This window comes from Hesperophylax consimilis, chromosome 20 (assembly GCF_061612785.1).
Source record: "Hesperophylax consimilis isolate HC1 chromosome 20, BYU_Hcon_1.0, whole genome shotgun sequence".
NCBI lineage: Eukaryota > Metazoa > Arthropoda > Insecta > Trichoptera > Limnephilidae > Hesperophylax > Hesperophylax consimilis.
In genome coordinates this window covers 11,870,160-11,893,347 of record NC_142855.1, presented here as the reverse complement: position 1 = coordinate 11,893,347, position 23,188 = coordinate 11,870,160, and the positions used below count along the sequence as shown (strand labels likewise).

The following is a 23,188-nucleotide window of genomic DNA, read 5'->3' as shown; positions in this document are numbered from 1 at the left end:
TGAATTTATCTATGATGTAACACGATATTGAAATACATTTCTTAAGTTATGTACACAATAATATCGTCAATAAGGTCTAAAAATGAGATTCATAATTTGGTATTCCTTGCATGTTTTGTTTTATTAAGTTGGCACCACTTTTACACGAATTATCTCACTGCTGGGTGCGTAATATAGCACACAAGAGTCGAAAGGATGGACCGCAAACGGGTAAAAAAACATGAGGTTAAAATACAAACGTTATTTCCATTGTAAGCTGTGCACGAAATAATACAACGATATTGATTTGTACAGCAGTTTTAATACATGCATTTTTTTTTCACGTTCGGGAGCTAAAATAATGGGAAAGTTATCAATATATAATGTCTTTGGAATATTATAAAATCATCTTTTACTACGCGTGCTGCGCTTTCTCTGTCTTTAGCCAACGTTTCGGACAGCATTACATTGTCCAGCATGTGGGCAGATGCGTAGATTGCGGTGAAGTTATATAAAAACTTATTAGTTGGTGGTATCCAGTACTCGATGGCTACACCAAAACTAAATACCGGTATTACTTCTACATACATAAACACAAATCAGCCCTGATGATGGGACACTGTAATGCTGTCCGAAACGTTGGCTAAAGAAAGATATAAGTGTGACACGGCGTAATACCCCAAAAAATAAATCAGATATGAAAAGATATTGTTCAGAAAATTTAATTAAAAGTAGTTTTGGATCTTTTATGTATCTTGCGATCTAACAAACCTGGTAAACTTTATTAAATGGATTGATAAATATAGTACGGTAACCACATTTTTTCCCAGCAGACATTTCATTACTTTCATCGTGACCACACATTTTCCCAGCAGACATTTCATTACTTTCATCGTGACCATATACTTTCCAAGCAGACATTTCATTACTTTCATCTTGACCATATACTTTCCAAGCAGACATTTCATTATTTTCAAGGTGACCACACATTTTTCCAGCAGACATTTCATTACTTTCATCGTGACCATATACTTTCCAAGCAGACATTTCATTACTTTCATCTTGACCATATACTTTCCAAGCAGACATTTTATTATTTTCATTGTGATCACACATTTTCCCAGCAGACATTTCATTACTTTCATCGTGACCACACATTTTCCCAGCAGACATTTCATTACTTTCATCGTGACCACATATGTTCCCAGTAGACGTATCATTACTTTCATAGTGACCACACATTTTCCCAGCAGACATTTCATTACTTTCATCGTGACCATATACTTTCCAAGCAGACATTTCATTACTTTCATCGTGACCACACATTTTCGCAGAAGACATTTCATTACTTCCATCGTGACCACATATTTTTCCAGTAGAAATTTCATACTTTCATCGTGACCACATATTTTTCCAGTTCATCATTTTTTAGATAAATAATTATTGCATCAATTCCATATTTTCCCAGCAGAAATTTCATACTTTCACCACCCATAAAATTTCATAACTTCATTTTACCAAATATAATTGCATCAAACCAGCTGAACTTTCATCACGATAACCTTTAAAAAGAACGGCTGTGCGGAATTTTGCATACAAAACTTAATTTTGGATTTGAAGCCAGAATACTCAAATCAAACTAAATCATTTAAAAAAAAAATCTAAAGCAATTATGTAGTACGGATGTGAGCAATTTTATTTTTGTTTTATTTTAAATTGTAAAACATGGCCATAAAAGAATTTGATTTTAAAAACAATTTTGGCAATGTCATGGACAATTAATTAAAAAAAAAAAATTTCCAATATTTTTTTATTTTAAAAAAGCACTTTCATGGGCTTAAATTTAAACTACAAATTACCGATTTATCCCGAGATACGAATTTATTGTAAATAGAATTAAATTTTTCGTTTTTTTTTTAAATTTCATTATATTCAGATAGGGCATTAATGCTTTTTTGACCATCATTATTAACTCACAATAAATTGCTAAAAACTGCCTATAAAATTAAGAAAAACCAATTTTTTACTGGCCTATATTTTATAATTTAAAACACAAATCAATCATTCAGTTCGGTTGAGTATTTTGTCCTCAGATACAAAACCATGTTTTGTACGAAAAGTGCCGTACAGCTGTTTCTCTTTAACATTTCACTAATTCATAATTCAACCAATTTTGGCCGTACATAAAAACAAGCTAATTTAATGAAATTTTCTGAACAAACTCAATTCAAAACATCTTAAAAACCATAATGATTATTTTACCAACATTAATATAATATGAATAAAAAAAATGATGACAAATTGGTAAAAATCTACCAAATCTCTACACTTAAGCATTTAGGCACGGTTGTTTCGGAGAATTTGAACAATTCTTTAAAATTCAATGTTAATTTTCAAGTTCTGTTATTGTTTCAGTTTTGTCAAGCAACTAGCCTATTATGATATAATAACAGAACATGAATAGGACGTTCACAGAACACAAACTTCCATGAACGTTGAAATTTGATGAATTGGTCAAATTCTCCGAAACAGCCCGTCTTTAATCTTTTACCTATTTTTCTTTGATTTAGAAAATTTACGGATTCGAAAATGATAATTAATTCACTTTTCATTAAAAAAACATACCAGGGTGTTAGTTGTAAAGAAATTAGTATACTCTTGTTCCAGAGGAATTGACAAAAATGGAAATTTTTATGTATTGACATTGCATTGGCTGTTGAAATTCACATAGTAAAATGATTGGGAAACACATGATTTCACCCGTTGTACGCAGACATCACAGCGATTGGGTTACGCGAACGTCACAACAGTTGTATTGCGAACACATATCAATATAAATCATGATAAAGTGCCGCGTACAGCTATAAATCATGATAAAGTGCCGCGTACAGCTATAAATCATGATAAAATGCCGCGTACAGCTATAAATCATGATAAAGTGCCGCGTACAGCTATAAATCATGATAAAATCCTGCATACAGCTATAAATCATGATAAAGTGCCGCGTACAGCTATAAATCATGATAAAATGCCGCATACAGCTATAAATCATGATAAAGTGCCGCGTACAGCTATAAAACATGATAAAGTGCCGCGTACAGCTTATAAATCATGATAAAGTGCCGCGTACAGCTATAAATCATGATAAAGTGCCGCGTACAGCTATAAATCATGATAAAATGCCGCATACAGCTATAAATCGTAAAAAAATTTAAATACAACTTTGCCACCTACATATAAATATGTATTTCTATCAAATTCCATATTTTAACTTATAATAACGAACATCTTAACACTTAGACGCTTCGTCCACAGGAAAACGCAAATATTCAATACTCGGCGATTCGACGCGGGCACATGTTGCCCACACTTTGTAAGCTCTTCGTCGACGCCAGTCTCCCGCGACTAGCCGGGTGAGGTTGTTACCCTTTGCGTCGTCGTGACTTCAAACATGGCGTCACTTATGTCAGACAATGCTTCAGATCAATGCTGGGAACAAAACAGTCAACAAATAATGAAAGCATTCTAGTTTTAACATTTTCGATTACTGAACAATGATCGGCGGTGACGCGTGTCACGTGATTGTGCGCAACGAGTTGTTTGCGACGTGTGGAAGAAGTACCTTACCTATTCCGTCGGCTAAGATGTTCATTATTGCCACCGAACAGGACAATAAACACCATTCCGAATAAGAACATGGAAATTGATAGAAAATGTATTAATGTCAGTTTTAGCAGAGCTGCATTTAAGATTTTTAACAATTCACAATACGCTAATATGAACGGCAGTTTTATTGAAATTTTTAACAATTTTACTTATCACCGTGCTCAAGGCGGGGAAACGATTCAGTACAATGCGTTTGGAAAATGATTCAAAATAAATCCGTGTGCTATTTATTCCATGCGGAGTCCAAAACGTAAGTTAATCGTCTACGACCAAAGGGGTTATATGGACCGACTACTTTACATTCTATATATTTAAAGCTATTTCAAGTTACATTCCGCGTATCACTGCGGGGCCGGCGGACATTTCGGATTCTCTTGCCAAAACGAAAATGACACGACAAAAATTTTATTTTGTTTTAAAATTAGACATTATTAATCGGTGTATTTCATTTGACTTCCGTTAAATCGATTCTCGGCCCATTTCGGCTTTTGAACAAATTGCGATCAGCTATCAAGCATAACACATCCATTGTGCTTAATACCCGACGAAAGTTTGATGAAAACAATTTTTTAACAGTCACAATGAAACGCTGTTTCTCGGCCCGTTTCATCTTTAAATCAAATTGCGATCAGCTGTCAATCATGACGGTCATGTTGTCATGCTTGACAGCTCATCACAGTTTGTTCGAAAGCTGAAACGCACCGAGACAAGGCGTTTAGCGAGGACGGTTCCAGAATTCGAAATGGCGCAAGAGATTGAAACAAGCAACCTAAATGTGTATACGTTACATTACAGTCTATGACAGAGTGAACGCCCAGTTTCTGTGCGGGCAATACTGAATCCAACGTGTTCACCGAGCCCCGTGCACAAATGAGAACAAAGCCAAACGTTCAAACCAGACGACAACACGGCACACGGCCCAAAATTCCAAAGCAAAAGAAATATATCTCTATATTATGATAGTAATCATTGTTAATTATATTCGTAAATATTAAAAATAATCTACGTACATTACCGATTCATTCAATTATAATAATAATTTCCCCCAAATATTATTAATTACACATATTTTCCGATAATTTCTCCACGATTTTGCACACTTATGAAATATGACGTAATGTATCGTCCATTTTGTATTTTACGCACTTTTCACCATCCAGTGTTATATGTACATATAGTGCATATTTCAATGTTACTTCAATCTTGTTGCAAACGCTTACAAAGTGGTCAGCGGTAGAACAGTTCTAACGACAGATTCGTTGGCGTTTTACACAAATTTTCATAAAAAAAACACGTTAGCACACTTTATTTATGCGGGAAGAGCACGCAAAAATGAAATAAATAACTCTGATCCAAGTATAGGGACGTAAAGGTGTTGAGGTAACAAACGGGCTGACGGACTGGCGAGGAAAGGGTCAAAAGCACAACTCGTGGGATCGAAGCTGGCCGTGGGAGTGGCAGCGTGTTACACCGAAGCACATATCGAAAGGTGGGTCAAATCCCGGCACTGGGAGGAATGGGAGAGGGCATTCGAAACGACCCAAGACTTGACCAACCTGACAACTGCTCAATATGGACAGTGCACTCACCGAGGGAACTGGTAGGATTGCTAACGGGACCTCAGGAGACACATGCAGTCGTTTGGAGTGGAAAACACCAACAGATGCTGGATATATGAAGAGGATGAAGAGGCTCCAATTCACCAACGGTGCCAATGTCCCGTCCTGATGGGAACAAGGCTCAGATACCTGGGGAGACATACAGTAGAACCACAAGACATAGCCACATACCCAATAACAACCCTGGTGAACTTTATTAAAGGGACCGGGTGACTGTAAAATGGGAGATAGAACAATGGGCCTATGGCCTAAGTGCTCACGGGAACTATGTGTAAACCGTCTCCGCCCTTTAAAAAAAAATAATAAAAATCACCTTTCAAAAACATTATTTCAAATTTTAAAATATAGGCCTTTAAAGAAGTTGCTTTTGTAGGCATGATTTTATAAGCAACTTGTTATTGCCAATTATTGTGAGATAACATGTGGCACCAGTGGTTCGTGGGACAGCCGCACCGGATTAATGTCACCTTACTGGATGCAGGAACAGGGTCTATCCGCCCCCATGGTGGGGAAATGAACAACACAGTAATTGAACAGGGTCAGCAGTTGTGTACTATTAGACTATCTGTATTGGCCAGTAATGAAACTCACACTGTCGTTGGGCTCTAACCGACAAACACTCTGTAAACGTATGCGCATTAAAAGAACGCCGCTTTGCCATCGCATCTCTCGTCTACAAAACCTTATATAAAAAAATATAAAAGCCGTCGAACACATCGGCCGCATCGGAGAAAACCTTTATTTAAAATGGAGCAAGTAAATACATGGTACATTATAATACAGCTTAATTTAATTAGTTAATAGTATTTTAGAAGTTTTTTTTATTGCCGGTCATCGTTTGTTCGCTACAAAGGTGTTCTTCAATGTGGCGGCGTGATCGTGTTAAAACCTACAATTGAGCGTGTAGCGTACAATAAAACTCACACCGAATACAGTCTAACCTAACCTCACTCTCGCTAACATTAATACAAAAATACTTAACACGGAGCTTATACATGACGATACCGATACACTCATCGACATTACCTACCCACGAGAGATGCGACACCTGCGATGCGGACGTCTTATATTCTCACTCAGTGTTGTAGGCGTTTTATAAAATCAGACATTTTCAAATATCGAAATTCTTTCTTTTAACATATAATCAATTTCATCAGCCTGTCTGGGGCTTAGGAGTTGAATGTTTTATATGAATTGGCGACATCAGTTTTCTTTCAAATCACTTCCTGGAATTTTCGTTTCAGTGAACATTTAGCGTCTTATTTTGTTGGCCATGCGTCTCATCATCTTACTATCAAGACCTCCATGTGAATCTGCGCGACTGGTACTAGTGCAGTTCCGCCGAGTTGTTGTCAGATGTGTGCTGAAGATTTTTCTGCCACAACCTCTTTAATTTTTCCGCCATCCGGCATTTTATTCCAATTACATAGTTTTTGGGACACGGATCTGTGGTTTCATCATGTTACACAATGTATGTACCGCAACAAGGATATCCGGATACCCATATGTTTTCTAACAAGGACATCTGGATGTACATTTTCACCATGTCACACCATGACATATGTTCTCCAATAGGGATTCCGAATCTTTGTTATCCATAAATTTCTTCAACAAAGACACCCGGATTTATGTTTTACACATATTTTTTCAACAAGGAAATCTGTATCTATGTTTTCATCATGTTATACACACATGATTTCCAACAAGGACACCCAGATTTATGTTACAAACATATTTCTTCAACGAGGACGTCCTGATCTACGTTTTCATCACGTTATACCTTCAACAAGGACACCCGGATCTACGTTGTGCACAAATTTCTTCAACGAGGACACCCGTGTCAATGTCACGCACACATGTTCTTCAACAAGGACATCTGGATTTGACCCCCTACATGGCGATGGCAGCCACGAGGCGCAGGCAGAATGGGCGTCGCAGCACGTAGCAGGGCACGGGGGGCAGCGGGAAGAGCGGCGGCGGGGGCTGCGGGGCGAGGCGCGGGGGGGCCCGGCCTGCGCCCCCCGAACCCTAGTCGCTGCCCACAAGGTACTCTGACGCGTTGCCGCGGCAAATGGGACATGTACGGTTCGTCTGCAATGAAAACATTATTAAATTAGACACTTAGTGGTTGACAGAGAGTATTTCCTTTAGCTATTTGCGATAATTATTAAGCGATAGCTAGCCAAATTTAGGTGGGTATTTGGCAGGGATTCATTGCCTTTAAAACCGCAGTAAGCAGTTCATATGTTTCCTATTTGGAGGTATGATATTAATTAAACGGAATTGCCGGAAATCTCCAGCATTCGACTGGTTTTTCCAAGCATTATTTCAATTTCTTTAAACATTCAATTTTCCAAGTCCAAAGCAATGACATTGATGTTCAACTGCGTTGTACAATCAAAACTAGAATACGCTTCTGATGTTTGAGCATCATACCATCAAAAATATATACATAAAACCAATTTTAAAAAGTTTTCAAGGTATCTTTACTAGAGAATGCATGGCGAGTACCCATGATTCATGCATCACCAGGATTTGCTCTCTGGAGCGCCCCACGAGTCTCCAATCTAGGAGGTCCTTTCCGTAACAGTATTTGAAATAATAAACTATGCTATAAATTGTTTTTACTGAACAACTCCCACCAGAGTCAACACCACGACCGGCTATGTATTCCATGTGGTAGAACAGACGTGCGCGCCCAGCTTAGTGGTGCTGCTAAATGATATCTGTAGGTCTCTTGACATTTTCAACATAGCCCTTGAAGGTTTCGAGTCATTTTGGGCAAGAGCTGACTGTAAAATATATTATTCTTAATTTCATGAACCTCCGTTAATTCCAAATACACATGACGTCAAAAATTTAATTTCAAATTAACGAATTCCCACGTAATTTCAAATGTTATAAAAAAAAGCGTCGAAAATCGAAAATTTCCCGACCGCCCCTTCAAATTTGGGTACTATCTTTGGATAAATTCGTAATAATACGAATTATTCCCGTGTAAATCGAATTTCCCAGTCGATAATTATATTCGTAAAAATACCTCACATTTCCGCATAAATCAAAATTCCGCGGCCGTGGCCGACCCTTTAAATTCAGATATTTGATGTAAATTCGTAGAATTATATTATATTTCCGCATAAATCGTATTTTCTCGGCTGATTTACATCGCGGCCGGCCGTTTAAATTCAGATATTTCAAGTAAATTCATAAAAGTACTATATATTTCGCCATGAATCGAAATTTTGCAGCCGATTCTCTAAAATCAGATACATATTCTAAGTATATTTTGTAAAAATTCGATATTTTTCTGCTAAAATTGAAATTTTGCAGCCAATTTGCGTAGTGGCCGGCACTTAAGATTTAGATATTCTAAATAAATTCGAAAAAATACTAGTAAATCGATTCAGATTTTCAAAACAATAATACTAATTACGATGATGTAACCTATAATTACTTTTGTCGGCGTTTTACAGCCACGGCTGTCTTTCAGATTCAGATTTACGAAATTTTATGATTAACTTTCGCAAAAATCAAATTTTTTCGAATTACTCAAACATAATTTTGTGTGCGGACAAATTGCGAATTAACTAATTAGGAATAAAAAAAACCATTTTGTATAAAAAAAAATTATTGGGATATTTTTTGGTGAAAATTTCAAATTATCGGTGTTTGAATTAACGGGGTTGTACTGTATTGATGTTACTCACCCGTAGCCACTTGTCGACGCACTTGGCGTGGAATTCGTGCGAACAGGGCAGCACACGCATCAGCTGTCTCGCCTCCCACTCGCACATGCACACCACACACGAGCTCTGGTCGCCTGCAACACAAACACAACACTATGTAATGCCCTACAAGACAACGAGGACATGCAGATTCATGTATGTTCTCCGACAAGGACGCATGGACTTACCCTGGTGGGTGGTGGCGTCGTACTTGTAGCTGGGCAGCTGGTCGATCTCGGGCTTGGAGAGTCCCCGCGGCTTGGCCTCCCCGAGGCGCTCTGCCAGGCTGAGCAGCGCCTCGTAGTTCTCCGTCTCGGCGGGCTCGGCCCCCGACACCTCGGCGCCCCCGTACGGAGACAACGGGAACATGGCCCTGCAACCAACCCGATGATTGTCTTGTGTTATAGCGCCTAAGGATTTATTGGTTTTGATGAAGTCCACACAGCAAAAACTGAGTGTCTGGGAAGTCCACACAGCAAAAACTGAGTGTCTGGGAAGTCCATACAGCAAAAACTAAGTGCTTGGGAAGTCCACACAGCAAAAACTTAGCGTCTGGGAAGTCCACACAGCAAAAATTGAGTGTATGGGAAGTCTACACAACATAAATTGAGTTTCTGGGAAGTCCACACAGCAAAAATTGAGTTTCTGGGAAGTCCACACAGCAAAAATTGAGTGTCTGGGAAGTCCACACAACATAAATTGAGTTTCTGGGAAGTCCACACAGCAAAAATTGAGTGTTTGGGAAGTCCACACAACATAAATTGAGTTTCTGGGAAGTCCACACAGCAAAAATTCAGTGTCTGGGAAGTCCACACAACATAAATTGAGTTTCTGGGAAGTCCACACAGCAAAAATTCAGTGTCTGGGAAGTCCACACAACATAAATTGAGTTTCTGGGAAGTCCACACAGCAAAAATTGAGTGTCTGGGAAGTCCACACAGCAAAAATTGAGTGTCTGGGAAGTCCACACAGCAAAAATTGAGGGTCTGGGAAGTCCACACAACATAAATTGAGTTTCTGGGAAGTCCACACAACATAAATTGAGTTTCTGGGAAGTCCACACAGCAAAAATTGAGTGTCTGGGAAGTCCACACAACATAAATTGAGTGTCTGGGAAGTCCACACAACATAAATTGAGTTTCTGGGATGTTCACACCGCCAAAATTGAGTATGTGGGAACTTTATTATCGGAGAGTCTATTCTAGGAAGGTTAACTCTCGGTGAGCTGAAGCAAAATTTTCGCCATCCACCAGCTGATTCTATTTTCGCAAAATTAATGTTTTTATACATTGCACCACCTTCTTGAAAAGAATAGTATATGATCTACCAAAAGTAGTTTCCTAGAATACATCAGCTGTATCCATATGGATACGTGGGCGTTAAAGCGATTAAGCATTCTAGAGAAACAATAATGGTACAACTATGTATTAGAGGATAGAAAGCCAAACTTACAGGAAATTGAGGAAGAACCCGGGAGGCATGGGCACGGGACCTCCGCCCAAACCAGCTAATAAACCTGCAATACAATAATTAGTATTAATTACAATTTATTTATTTAATCAGCTGGCAGCATTCTGCTGATGCGCTCATATCTGATTTCACTATTAATAATCGAGTGGTTTTAAATTTAAAATAAGTTAATACATTCTTCTCTGCAAACGAGAACCCAACAGAGCTTTAAATAGGTTCAGTTAGTTCCATGCTTCCACTACTCTATGTTAGTAGAATGGATGACATGTTGTGGAAGTTAGTTCCATGCTTCCACTACTCTATGTTAGCAGAATGGATGACATGTTGTGGAAGTTAGTTCCATGCTTCCACTACTCTATGTTAGCAGAATGGATGACATGTTGTGGAAGTTAGTTCCATGCTTCCACTACTCTATGTTAGTAGAATGGATGACATGTTGTGGAAGTTAGTTCCATGCTTCCACTACTCTATGTTAGCAGAATGGATGACATGTTGTGGAAGTTAGTTCCATGCTTCCACTACTCTATGTTAGTAGAATGGATGACATGTTGTGGAAGTTAGTTCCATGCTTCCACTACTCTATGTTAGCAGAATGGATGACATGTTGTGGAAGTTAGTTCCATGCTTCCACTACTCTATGTTAGTAGAATGGATGACATGTTGTGGAAGTTAGTTCCATGCTTCCACTACTCTATGTTAGCAGAATGGATGACATGTTGTGGAAGTTAGTTCCATGCTTCCACTACTCTATGTTAGCAAAATGGATGACATGTTGTGGAAGTTAGTTCCATGCTTCCACTACTCTATGTTAGTAGAATGGATGACATGTTGTGGAAGTTAGTTCCATGCTTCCACTACTCTATATTAGCAGAATGGATGACATGTTGTGGAAGTTAGTTCCATGCTTCCACTACTCTATATTAGCAGAATGGATGACATGTTGTGGAAGTTAGTTCCATGCTTCCACTACTCTATATTAGCAGAATGGATGACATGTTGTGGAAGTTAGTTCCATGCTTCCACTACTCTATATTAGTAGAATGGATGACATGTTGTGGAAGTTAGTTCCATGCTTCCACTACTCTATATTAGTAGAATGGATGACATGTTGTGGAAGTTAGTTCCATGCTTCCACTACTCTATATTAGCAGAATGGATGACATGTTGTGGAAGTTAGTTCCATGCTTCCACTACTCTATATTAGCAGAATGGATGACATGTTGTGGAAGTTAGTTCCATGCTTCCACTACTCTATATTAGCAGAATGGATGACATGTTGTGGAAGTTAGTGCCATGCTTCCACTACTCTATGTTAGTAGAATGGATGACATGTTGTGGAAGTTAGTTCCATGCTTCCACTACTCTATATTAGCAGAATGGATGACATGTTGTGGAAGTTAGTGCCATGCTTCCACTACTCTATGTTAGTAGAATGGATGACATGTTGTGGAAGTTAGTTCCATGCTTCCACTACTCTATATTAGCAGAATGGATGACATGTTGTGGAAGTTAGTTCCATGCTTCCACTACTCTATATTAGCAGAATGGATGACATGTTGTAGAAGTTAGTTCCATGCTTCCACTACTCTATATTAGCAGAATGGATGACATGTTGTGGAAGTTAGTTCCATGCTTCCACTACTCTATATTAGCAGAATGGATGACATGTTGTGGAAGTTAGTTCCATGCTTCCACTACTCTATATTAGTAGAATGGATGACATGTTGTGGAAGTTAGTTCCATGCTTCCACTACTCTATATTAGTAGAATGGATGACATGTTGTGGAAGTTAGTTCCATGCTTCCACTACTCTATATTAGTAGAATGGATGACATGTTGTGGAAGTTAGTTCCATGCTTCCACTACTCTATATTAGTAGAATGGATGACATGTTGTGGAAGTTAGTTCCATGCTTCCACTACTCTATATTAGCAGAATGGATGACATGTTGTGGAAGTTAGTTCCATGCTTCCACTACTCTATATTAGCAGAATGGATGACATGTTGTGGAAGTTAGTTCCATGCTTCCACTACTCTATATTAGCAGAATGGATGACATGTTGTGGAAGTTAGTTCCATGCTTCCACTACTCTATATTAGTAGAATGGATGACATGTTGTGGAAGTTAGTTCCATGCTTCCACTACTCTATATTAGTAGAATGGATGACATGTTGTGGAAGTTAGTTCCATGCTTCCACTACTCTATATTAGCAGAATGGATGACATGTTGTGGAAGTTAGTTCCATGCTTCCACTACTCTATATTAGCAGAATGGATGACATGTTGTGGAAGTTAGTTCCATGCTTCCACTACTCTATATTAGCAGAATGGATGACATGTTGTGGAAGTTAGTGCCATGCTTCCACTACTCTATGTTAGTAGAATGGATGACATGTTGTGGAAGTTAGTTCCATGCTTCCACTACTCTATATTAGCAGAATGGATGACATGTTGTGGAAGTTAGTTCCATGCTTCCACTACTCTATATTAGCAGAATGGATGACATGTTGTAGAAGTTAGTTCCATGCTTCCACTACTCTATATTAGCAGAATGGATGACATGTTGTGGAAGTTAGTTCCATGCTTCCACTACTCTATATTAGCAGAATGGATGACATGTTGTGGAAGTTAGTTCCATGCTTCCACTACTCTATATTAGCAGAATGGATGACATGTTGTGGAAGTTAGTTCCATGCTTCCACTATATATTAGCAGAATGGATGACATGTTGTGGAAGTTAGTTCCATGCTTCCACTACTCAATTGTTTAGAAATATCAATGCTTATTTCAAATACAAACAACAATTATTTATTTGTATTATGGTATAAGATGCATTAATATTTTTTTCTCAAATTTAGGATTGATGGTTAGGAAATACACACAAATTGTTAAAATAACCCAAACTAACCACCGACCTAAATAATTGTCTCCATTCGATATTTAAGTTGAAATCAAGTGTTGTTTTATCAATTGCCTTTGCATGCAGTGCAATAATTTTACCAATATTTAATATTTACCAATAATTTTATATAGTTTCTAAAATGGTATTTGTTTTTAATACTTCAATAAAAATAAATATATAGCACATTTAAAATACCTTGGAAGCATTCCAAAATACATTGAGATATTTCACCATGTCGTTGGGACTTGCAGGTAAACATTTCACCGTGTCGTTGGGACTTGCAGGTAAACATGTTTAAATTTCACCGTGTCGTCGGGCCTTGCAGGTAAACATATTTAAATTTCACCGTGTCATCGGGCCTTGCAGGTAAACATATTTAAATTTGGCTGTGTCGTCGGGACTTGCAGGTAAACATATTTAAATTTCACCGTGTCGTCGGGCCTTGCAGGTAAACATATTTAAATTTGGCTGTGTCGTCGGGACTTGCAGTAAACATATTTAAATTTCACCGTGTCATCGAGCCTTGCAGGTAAACATATTTAAATTTCACCGTGTCATCGGGCCTTGCAGGTAAACATATTTAAATTTGGCTGTGTCGTCGGGACTTGCAGGTAAACATATTTAAATTTCACCGTGTCGTCGGGCCTTGCAGGTAAACATATTTAAATTTGGCTGTGTCGTCGGGACTTGCAGGTAAACATATTTAAATTTCACCGTGTCGTCGGGCCTTGCAGGTAAACATATTTAAATTTGGCTGTGTCGTCGGGACTTGCAGTAAACATATTTAAATTTCACCGTGTTTTTGGGACTTGCAGAATATTATATAGTAAACATATTAAAATAATTAATAAAAGATATTAAGTTTTTTTTTAAATTGCGTTCGGAATCTTTAATTTCAAAAAGGTGCACATTTTAACTCAACACATTTGGTCTCAAAATGTTCAATGAAATCCCTTTAACCGCTTCTGTGCCAAGAGCGAGTTTACTCGCATTCTTGGCCGTGCCCAGCAGGCCAGCCATAGAAAAATAGCGAGTTTACTCGCTCTTCTTTGAACCTCTGTATCATACATATGTCCCGTTTTTTTTTTAAATATATTTATCTAAGTGAAGGGAAGCAAAAACGTCGAATATTGAATAAATTTGGTAAGTCATTTAAATATCCTTTCAAGGTGTAATGTTTTTAATTTATAAAAATAAGATTTAAAAATAATTTATTATTATAAAATTTAAAAATTTATTATTTAAAAATTCACGGCCTGCTGTGCACATCTACACTTCTACCTACTGGCATTAAAAAGGTTAAATATTAAAGAAGCCAGAAATCTTGAAGTTTTTCGTGGGTTTTGTCTCAATGTTGAGAAGTCCAAATATTAGTACTTAGGTAATGGAATATTTTTATAGTGGTTTTAGAATAGACTTACACTAGATATAAAATGTTCAATTTTATAACTAAATAAAACATACTTAAAAAAAAGTAAAAACATGGTGTTTTCTCTTTCTAAAACCGTTTAGATCATATTTCTCAGCATGACAATAAGAGAAATACAAGGATTTCTATGACAATAAGAGAAGTACAAGGATTTCTATGACAATAAGAGAAATACAAGGATTTCTATGACAATGAAAGAAATACAAGGATTTCTATGGCAATAAAAGAAATACAAGGATTTCTATGACAATAAGAGAAATACAAGGATTTCTATGACAATAAGAGAAATACAAGGTTTTCTATGACAATAAGAGAAATACAAGGATTTCTATGACAATAAGAGAAATACAAGGATTTCTATGACAATAAGAGAAGTACAAGGATTTCTATAACAATAAGAGAAATACAAGGATTTCTATGACAATGAAAGAAATACAAGGATTTCTATGGCAATAAAAGAAATACAAGGATTTCTATGACAATAAGAGAAATACAAGGATTTCTATGACAATAAGAGAAATACAAGGTTTTCTATGACAATAAGAGAAATACAAGGATTTCTATGACAATGAGAGAAATACAAGGATTTCTATAAGACCATGAGTATATTATTGAGTTTGATCTTTGGGCGATCCCAGAGATATTTGCGTCCGCATTACGTGGCAGTACTCACCGTGGTGGTGGTGATGGTGCAGCGGGGGCAGGTGGAGCAGCGGGTGCGGGGGGGGCGGGCTGGGCTGCGAGGGAGGAGGGGGGTGCTGCAGGGGGAGGGGAGGGGGCGCCCAGCGACGCGGCCGCCGCACCGCGCGTCTGCTCTCTCTCTGCAACAACACACATTATTACAACACACTGGAAAATGGGGTGACTTTTGCACAATACATTTGTTTTTAAATTTTCATATGCACGTCATCCGCACAAACTGCCAAGGAGCCAGTGAGACTATGGCATCCCCAGTTAGGGTATGTTGTAAGGCTGAAGGTAGTGGGGATGGCAAGGAGATGGGGAAATACCTATTCAGATCTGGTCACCAAACAAGGCTAAAGCCATTTCAAGCAACATTTCAATTCTGAATGGTGGTCTTATACCAGGGCGGTACTGAGAGTACTATCGAAATATACATATATTTTAAATTGTATACATGTATTTGGGGAGACAAAATAAGTCACCTTTCGGAGTGGGGAGACTTTGATTTTGACCATTTTTTATTTATTTATTTATTTTTGGGAAATTAACAGTTTACATTTAATCAGTTTGTACATAAGTATTATATAGTAAAATAAAACCAATTATGGATTTTCTCCTTGTGACTTTAACTGAGACAGCAAAATATGGAATAAGTTATTTAAATTTGTGAGAAAGGAATATGAATTAAAAAATTTATACTAAAAAAAAAATTATATAAAACGAAAAATTTACAAAACAATACATTTATAGTCATGGAGAGAGGTCGTAGATATAAATCAAATTATAATAGGGATATAAACAATAGAGACATAAACATTATTCACAAACCATCAGAGAAATATTCTTTTATGGACTATTTGGTAAGTTCGCAACTGAAAATATCAACCTTGGATAATACGCTATTGTAATGTTCTGTTCAGGCAAGAATTCTGCTTAGAGTTCGTTTTATAAGCTTAATCACAGTCATCTCTATACAGGTCCATGGTATAGAAAGCGCAGAACTTAGTACTAAACCTTGCCAAACTCCATGTCCCAAGACAGGTCAAGCGGTGGGGTAATCCAACCCAAAACAATTTTTGTAAAAAAACAAATGCGAATTAGAACATTCCACTAATGAAATGGCAACTGATGAATTTACATCGCATTTGAAGTCGATTTTGTGATACAACTTTTTTGATACAAGCTTTCGTTTCGAGTAAATTGAGTTTTTTAGATCATATTTAAAAAAAAAAATAGTGTCTTTTAATGTCGGTGTATTAGAACTAGTTCCTTAAGTTTTTAAAGCCAAAAAAGTTTAAACAAAAAAATCTTTTAAAGTTTTTTTGGGTTCTCTATAATAATTTTGTTTTAGATTCAGCAGTTTCCCGTTTGTACTATTAATTTCTGGACAATGTGTATTATCGTTAGACACTAATGTAGTACTTAACAATATAAATGACACAATGAAACTATATAATCGATGAGGAATTTATCAAAATGTGGCTTGATAAGTAGTGAGGTTGACTCTGGCAGTACAGACTACAAAGTGAGTCAAATTGGTGACACAGTGATAGTAATATCGCTGGTAGATCGACCTCTCTTACATCTCAACTGCTAGCTATACAGGGTGTATCGGCACGTACCCGACAAACTTTAACCAGCTTTTCCTTAGCACATTTTGAGTAAAAAATGTTATGGGCACTTTGCTGTCCGGTAACTTTTTTTTTTAATAAAAAATTTATTATTCATATTTTCACCACATGTCACCACTGTTTTATCCTTTGTCAAAGTTTGAAAACCCATCTGGCAATATTTTATTCGAATTCCGTTGAATAATGTACGTGTGCAGAGGCGGCTCTAGGTATCCAGTTGTGGTAGGTCAATTGAAAAAATGTGTGACTAATCTTTATTTGACATTGTGAAAAATGCCCATATATAATTAACTACGAGTATATAAATTTGTTAACAGATTATGTATAGTAAATTGGAAATAAATACACAATCCATGTACTATTAAGGCAAATTATTTTTAAGACATTAAGTTTTAATGTAGTTGTGCGCAACATTAAAGTAAACAAAATAAGAGTTTGATTCTATTTGATAATGATCTTTTATGTTTTTTTTTTGTTTCATTCTTCAGCTTCATTCTAAATCGATAAGAATATAAATAATTATTCTAAACCTTTCCCAAACTATCCAATTGAAAAACAACCATTGTTCCACACACTACAAGCGTGTAAAATGAAAAACCGACATTTGTTTATTTCACCATCTCTGTAAAACATATAATATTCATCGTGTTGTCTCCCCCACGGTCATGACCCAAGCGTCCCTAAACTTTCTTCGGTACCTAATTTTTACTTTGACGAAAAATATAGTGCCATCTCGTTTATTCTATGGCGCGCAAAGGGACAGAAGATGCCAATGTGGACATTCTTTAAATTGACCCAGCGAATCGTGTGGACTTGAGAATGAAAGCTTCTATTAGAGACAACAGATGTCACTGCTAGTCACTCGCCGCCGCCGCTGTTTCGCGTTACATTTTAAATAAATTAAGAATAAGACCAGTTGTTTTGAAGCACATAATTAAATGTTTTGTTGTCTTATAATTTTGGGGGGTCAAACACCAATTGACCTAAGGGAAGAACCGCCACTGTACGTGTGTACCTATATTGGCGCACTTTTACAATCACAACGAAATGGCACGGCACCATTCGTCTCATTTTTAACTATTATTATTTAGTGTGTGCAAAAGAGCAAAGACGCTTTTCGACATACTTGCTTATAACAGCTGTTGAATACGAAAATCAATGCCAATGACAGTGATGTAGTGTGGAAATTTTTATTTTTTTTGTTTTTAATTGAAAAAAAAATGCTACCGGACAGCAAAGTGCCCATAACATTTTTTACTCCAAATGTGCTAAGGAATAGCTGGTTAAAGTTTGTCGGGTTAGTGCCGATACACCCTGTATAAGATGTATTCACAATCTTGTAATAATGATAATAAGCTATATTGGAGTCGAATTGATCATTTACAGTTCTTTCTGTCTGAAAAAACATCTTTACAATTCAACCGACAACATGTTTGAACATAACTAGAAATCAAATAATTCGACACTTATTTTCAAAGCGACATTGTATCCATATTGCCTTAAAAAATAAATCATCAAAAAGAAGCGAGTAATTTATGAGTGGCAGTTATTGCAGATTCCACGAAGAATCGCCCCTCCATTATAATTACATTGTACATTTTAGGTTATGTTGGTTAATTGGTAAGTATGCTGATGTGCTCACCTCGGGTCCGAGCAGGGGGTGCGGGTGTGGGTGCATGGGTGGAGTGAGCGCCGGGTGGGACTGCGGGGGTGGCAGCAGCGGGGAGTCGCTGCCAGATCCCGCTGACCCCATGCCCAGGCTCATGTCGGAGCCGTCTCCTCGCTGCAACCAAACAACACCATCAACAGCCATAACTGACAGAAAGAACACAGTATCCACAGACATCCAAGTTGATAAACCAGCCCATCACGGAAAGGGGGACCAACCAAGTTGCGTGGAGCGGGGAGGTGGCGTGACCGCCTCCCTTTCTGTGATTTGTCGATAAATGAATCTCTAATATCACCATTTAGTCCTCGAAAATAAAATCCACTTACGAATCACTAGTCATTTTTGCAATGGCGCGCAAATTCATGGTTGCGTAAAAAACTTAACTACAAATCCCAAATCGGGTAAACAAAAGTTTAGGCTAGTTTCCAAAATGTAATATTTTGTTACACTATTTAGTTGTAAATGAAACAGACCTCAATCATTTTTAGCGTCGATAAACCGGGCGATTGATTCGGTTCCTGCACACGACCATATCACCTGGGTGGAGGAACTTCCCAAAATCGCTGACGAAGCGATCGAGTTCAACAGAAGGCATTGTAGTTTGGACAAAATTCTTCGGTACAAAATTAGAGTTCAACGGAAGGCAATGGAATATTGGAAAAATTTCTATAACTTTAAACAGAGTAGTGGAAGCATGAAACAACATACTTAAACAACCGTACTAAATCAATTTCTCAAAACTCACTTACTGATGATTTAAAAACTGTTCATACTAAACAGAATATGTTTTAAATTAAGAAAAATAACACTAAGGGGGTATTTCACTATCTCTGATTATGTTCTGACTAAGCACTAATCCGCGGATTAGTCATTTTTTCGTTTTCACTATATCTGAATAACGCTAACGCTCGGGTTAAAGTTCGATTTGACTAATCAGTGCTCGAACCTCACGTTAGGCGCTATTCCTCGAATCAAAGATGGCGTCAAAACATTCCGAGTTTGACAGCTGAGAAGTGAGTCGAATTTTGTAGAATGAATTTGAATGCTTGTATGATCCATCCTGAATTATTTGATTGTGTTCAAAATAAGAAACAATGTATTAATTCGACACGAATCTATCTAAAATGACCTGATAATCAACATAACATAACCAAAAAAATGCACACTTCACGGTGTGCGGACTGTGACGCATGACAGGCGTGGCAGTAGATGGGGTAACTGCAAACATTTAGCGATGTTGCCAGACTATTTCGAGTGCTATCTATCCGGAAGCTCGGAAACAATGGTGAAACGGTCACCGTTGAATAACGAAGTTATTCTGATCTTTAAAGCCAGCCAACGGATAGCTAGTCAGATATTTAGCCCGACATAGTGAAATACCCCCTAATAATAAGTTATGTCACTAGTTTGGACTAAATTCTTTGGCACAATATTGGAGTTCAACGGAGGGCAGTGGAAAGTTGGTGCAAAATGGATTGTCACGTGGTTGGTTACCTCAAATGGCTTTAGGCAGGTCTTCTATGTCTGTAAAATGGCATGTAAGTTACGTTAGTTACCTGTGGATGGTGCATGTAGTGGTGGTGCGGGGAGGGAAAGCCTCGAGGGGCGGGGAAGCCTCCGCCGTAACCGCCAAGTGCAAGCTGGGTGCCTCCGTGCGTATATACCCCGTGCACCTGAAATCATGTCATATCACTGTATATATCATCTCATTATGGGAGGCGTCGGTCATTACCTCTGCCATAGATCACCTCAAGTGGCAAGATACAGCCTGTGACTTAGCAGTGGTGCCTGGGTTCATAAGGTGAGGTTTTACAGGTCTGTGCGTCTGTCCACGGAACGGAAAGTGATAATTCAACACACTTTTGAAAAGTGAGTTGTAATGCCAGGGCATACCAGGTTCTTCAATGCTTTTACACATTCCTGCCTCCTTGCCTTAGCCCCCATCATAGCCCTGGTTATTGAAAAGGGTCCATGCCAAAGATATTAGAAGAACGAGATGTGCTATGAGCAGTTCATACTGTGTGGAATTGTCTTGCCCAGTGTCGCCGGTTTTGTTCACCAATACTACTGCACACCTTCGCTTACGCTAAGGTATCCGCACTAATACATAGAACAGATTTCTGTGCGTACACGTCCCGATAGTATTCAAAGTACCCTAATTAGGTAGTACTCCGCCTACGGTCCGGCGGCCAACATAGCATATCTCGTTCTTCTAATATCTTTGGTCCATGCTCATCAGACGTGTCATCAGACGAGACAGAGTCAATAAAAGAGATGAAAAAGAACAACTGCTTATAAACCTAATGAAACCTAGTTTTTACATCATTTTTCATGATTTTACATCACTTTTTATAAGTGTGTCGAATTGCCACTGTCCTGAGTTGTCCAGTTACCGATTCCTAACCACCACTCGTATCCTTTTTCTTATCAGAACTTTCTCTACTTCCTTTCCTTAAAGATTCCACACGGCATATTTAAAGATGACAGCAAATTATTTTACTCAGGGTTTGCCAGTTAATATTTGTCTACATAGTTAATTTCAATAGACCCTATGTAAAGGTTTCACTGTATGCATATATTTAGGTCGTACCTGACAGGAGAGGGGAGGCGCGGGTGTGCAGAGAGGTGGGTAGGGCCAGACTTCTCGCGCCCTTCCCAGCGGCACGCTCACCGCCACCTAAACAACGTCAACAGAATGACAGACACGGTTAGTAATGGCCATCATTTAAACCGTCATACATAAATGGGACAGCACAGGTTAACCCTTCAGTATTTTAAATATGTATTCAATGAAGTCTTCACTGCAATGAAATTTCCGAATGTTTCCGATCTATTTTAAAATTTACTATATGTTTCTTATTTTATAATAATAATAATAATAAGTGTTTTATTATCTTTTTTTTTGTGTAACAAATAGATATAATGATATCCTCACTGGGATCTCCCGTGCTGAGGATTTCATTTGTATATTATGTATAATTTAGTTATAGGATAATTAATATTACATCAAAGTTACAAATAAAATTAATTATGAACAAATATCATGCAATATATATATATATATATATATATATTTTTTTTAATAATTTTAAAATAAGTAAGATGTTTTTTGATATATATATATATGAAGTGTTTTTTGGTATAGTTATATATATGAAATGTTTTTTGGTATAGTTCAGTTGATTCTGTTTTAGTCTGTATTTGATTTCAGTAAATTTTCTATTTCAGATCTTCCTATGTTAAGTATCCAGCTTTTTATTTCAGATTTAAATGTTAAAGTGTTGAGGTTTTTGAGTGTGAGTGGTATTTTGTTGTAGAGTTTAATACTGTGATATAAGAAGCTTTTTTGCCCAAAAGTTGTATTAGTAATTATTTGTTGGATAAGTTTTTGATCATGAGATCTAGTGTTTCTATTGTACGTGTTTGTTGTTATTTCTTGTGTTTTGTGCTTATGAATGTAAATGAGTATAGTTTTAGAATATAGTTGTTTAATTGACATGATGTTAAGATTGGTGAAGATTTCGTTAGTGCTAGTTCTTACAGGAACTTACAGTATAATTTTCATTATGGCTTTTTGAGATTTAATAAGTGGATTTAGTATGTTTTTATTTGCACTGCCCCATAAGTTGTCGTAAAGACCAATATCATTTTAGAAACTAAATAAAATTATCTTTCATATATTTGTATTAGAAAGAAACAATAATATTTCTAAATAATAAAAATTTTATGCCAAACACGAAAAATGTTAAAAAAAAAAAACTTACCGAAACATTTTTACTCGAAACGCCAATAACATGGAAATAATTCCATATTTAAAAAACAGTTTCATATTGTTTACAAAATTGGTAATAAAATGTTCACTTCACTTTTTATGCCGTTAATACAAAAAAATATATAAATAAATTCGTAAACTTCTGATAATTATTTGACACCAAGGAAACAGAAAAAAAAAAATTTAAAAATTTATCATCGTTTTTCAATCAAGACGAGGTTACATTTTTTAAATATATATTAACACACACCTGCACAAGGCATTTATATTATTAAAAAATATCACTTTAACGAATTTCTTTGACATTTATTATGATTTAATTGCATAATTAAAATATAGTTCGTGAAATAACCCAACTTTTGGTCCCGGCACAAAACAAACATTTTCAAACAGTAAGAGGCACTGACAGAAAGATAGTTCAATAATAACACATTATTTAAAAAGACACGAAATAACAATTAAAAACGGAAATAAAACACGTAAATATTCGTAAACAAAAGTGTTCATTTGTCAGTCATTTTGGAGTAGTGATGGGGTCAAACGGAATTATTACGATTTGAATTTTCACATAATCTCGAAACTCGAGCGTTAACGGTGTCAGTAGTATATATAATTAAAATGAATTTATAAGCACGTTTTCT

The 23,188-nt window shown here is 37.0% G+C and overlaps 1 protein-coding gene across 2 annotated transcripts in view; it reads right to left on the bottom strand.

Moving 5' to 3' along the window:
* Positions 1-7,146: 7,146 nt before the first annotated feature.
* The window catches only part of mura (ring finger protein murashka), a 42,148-nt gene continuing 26,106 nt past the window's right edge, over positions 7,147-23,188 (bottom strand). For both annotated transcript variants that reach the window (XM_089643685.1, XM_089643686.1), the window contains exons 7-14: positions 21,366-21,452; positions 20,332-20,448; positions 18,749-18,889; positions 15,465-15,612; positions 10,442-10,505; positions 9,178-9,362; positions 8,972-9,084; positions 7,147-7,355 (exon numbers count right to left, since the gene is read on the bottom strand). In XM_089643685.1, coding sequence (XP_089499811.1) covers positions 7,293-7,355; positions 8,972-9,084; positions 9,178-9,362; positions 10,442-10,505; positions 15,465-15,612; positions 18,749-18,889; positions 20,332-20,448; positions 21,366-21,452 — 918 coding nt within the window. In that variant the 3' untranslated portion in view covers positions 7,147-7,292. The remainder of the gene's footprint in view (positions 7,356-8,971; positions 9,085-9,177; positions 9,363-10,441; positions 10,506-15,464; positions 15,613-18,748; positions 18,890-20,331; positions 20,449-21,365; positions 21,453-23,188) is intronic.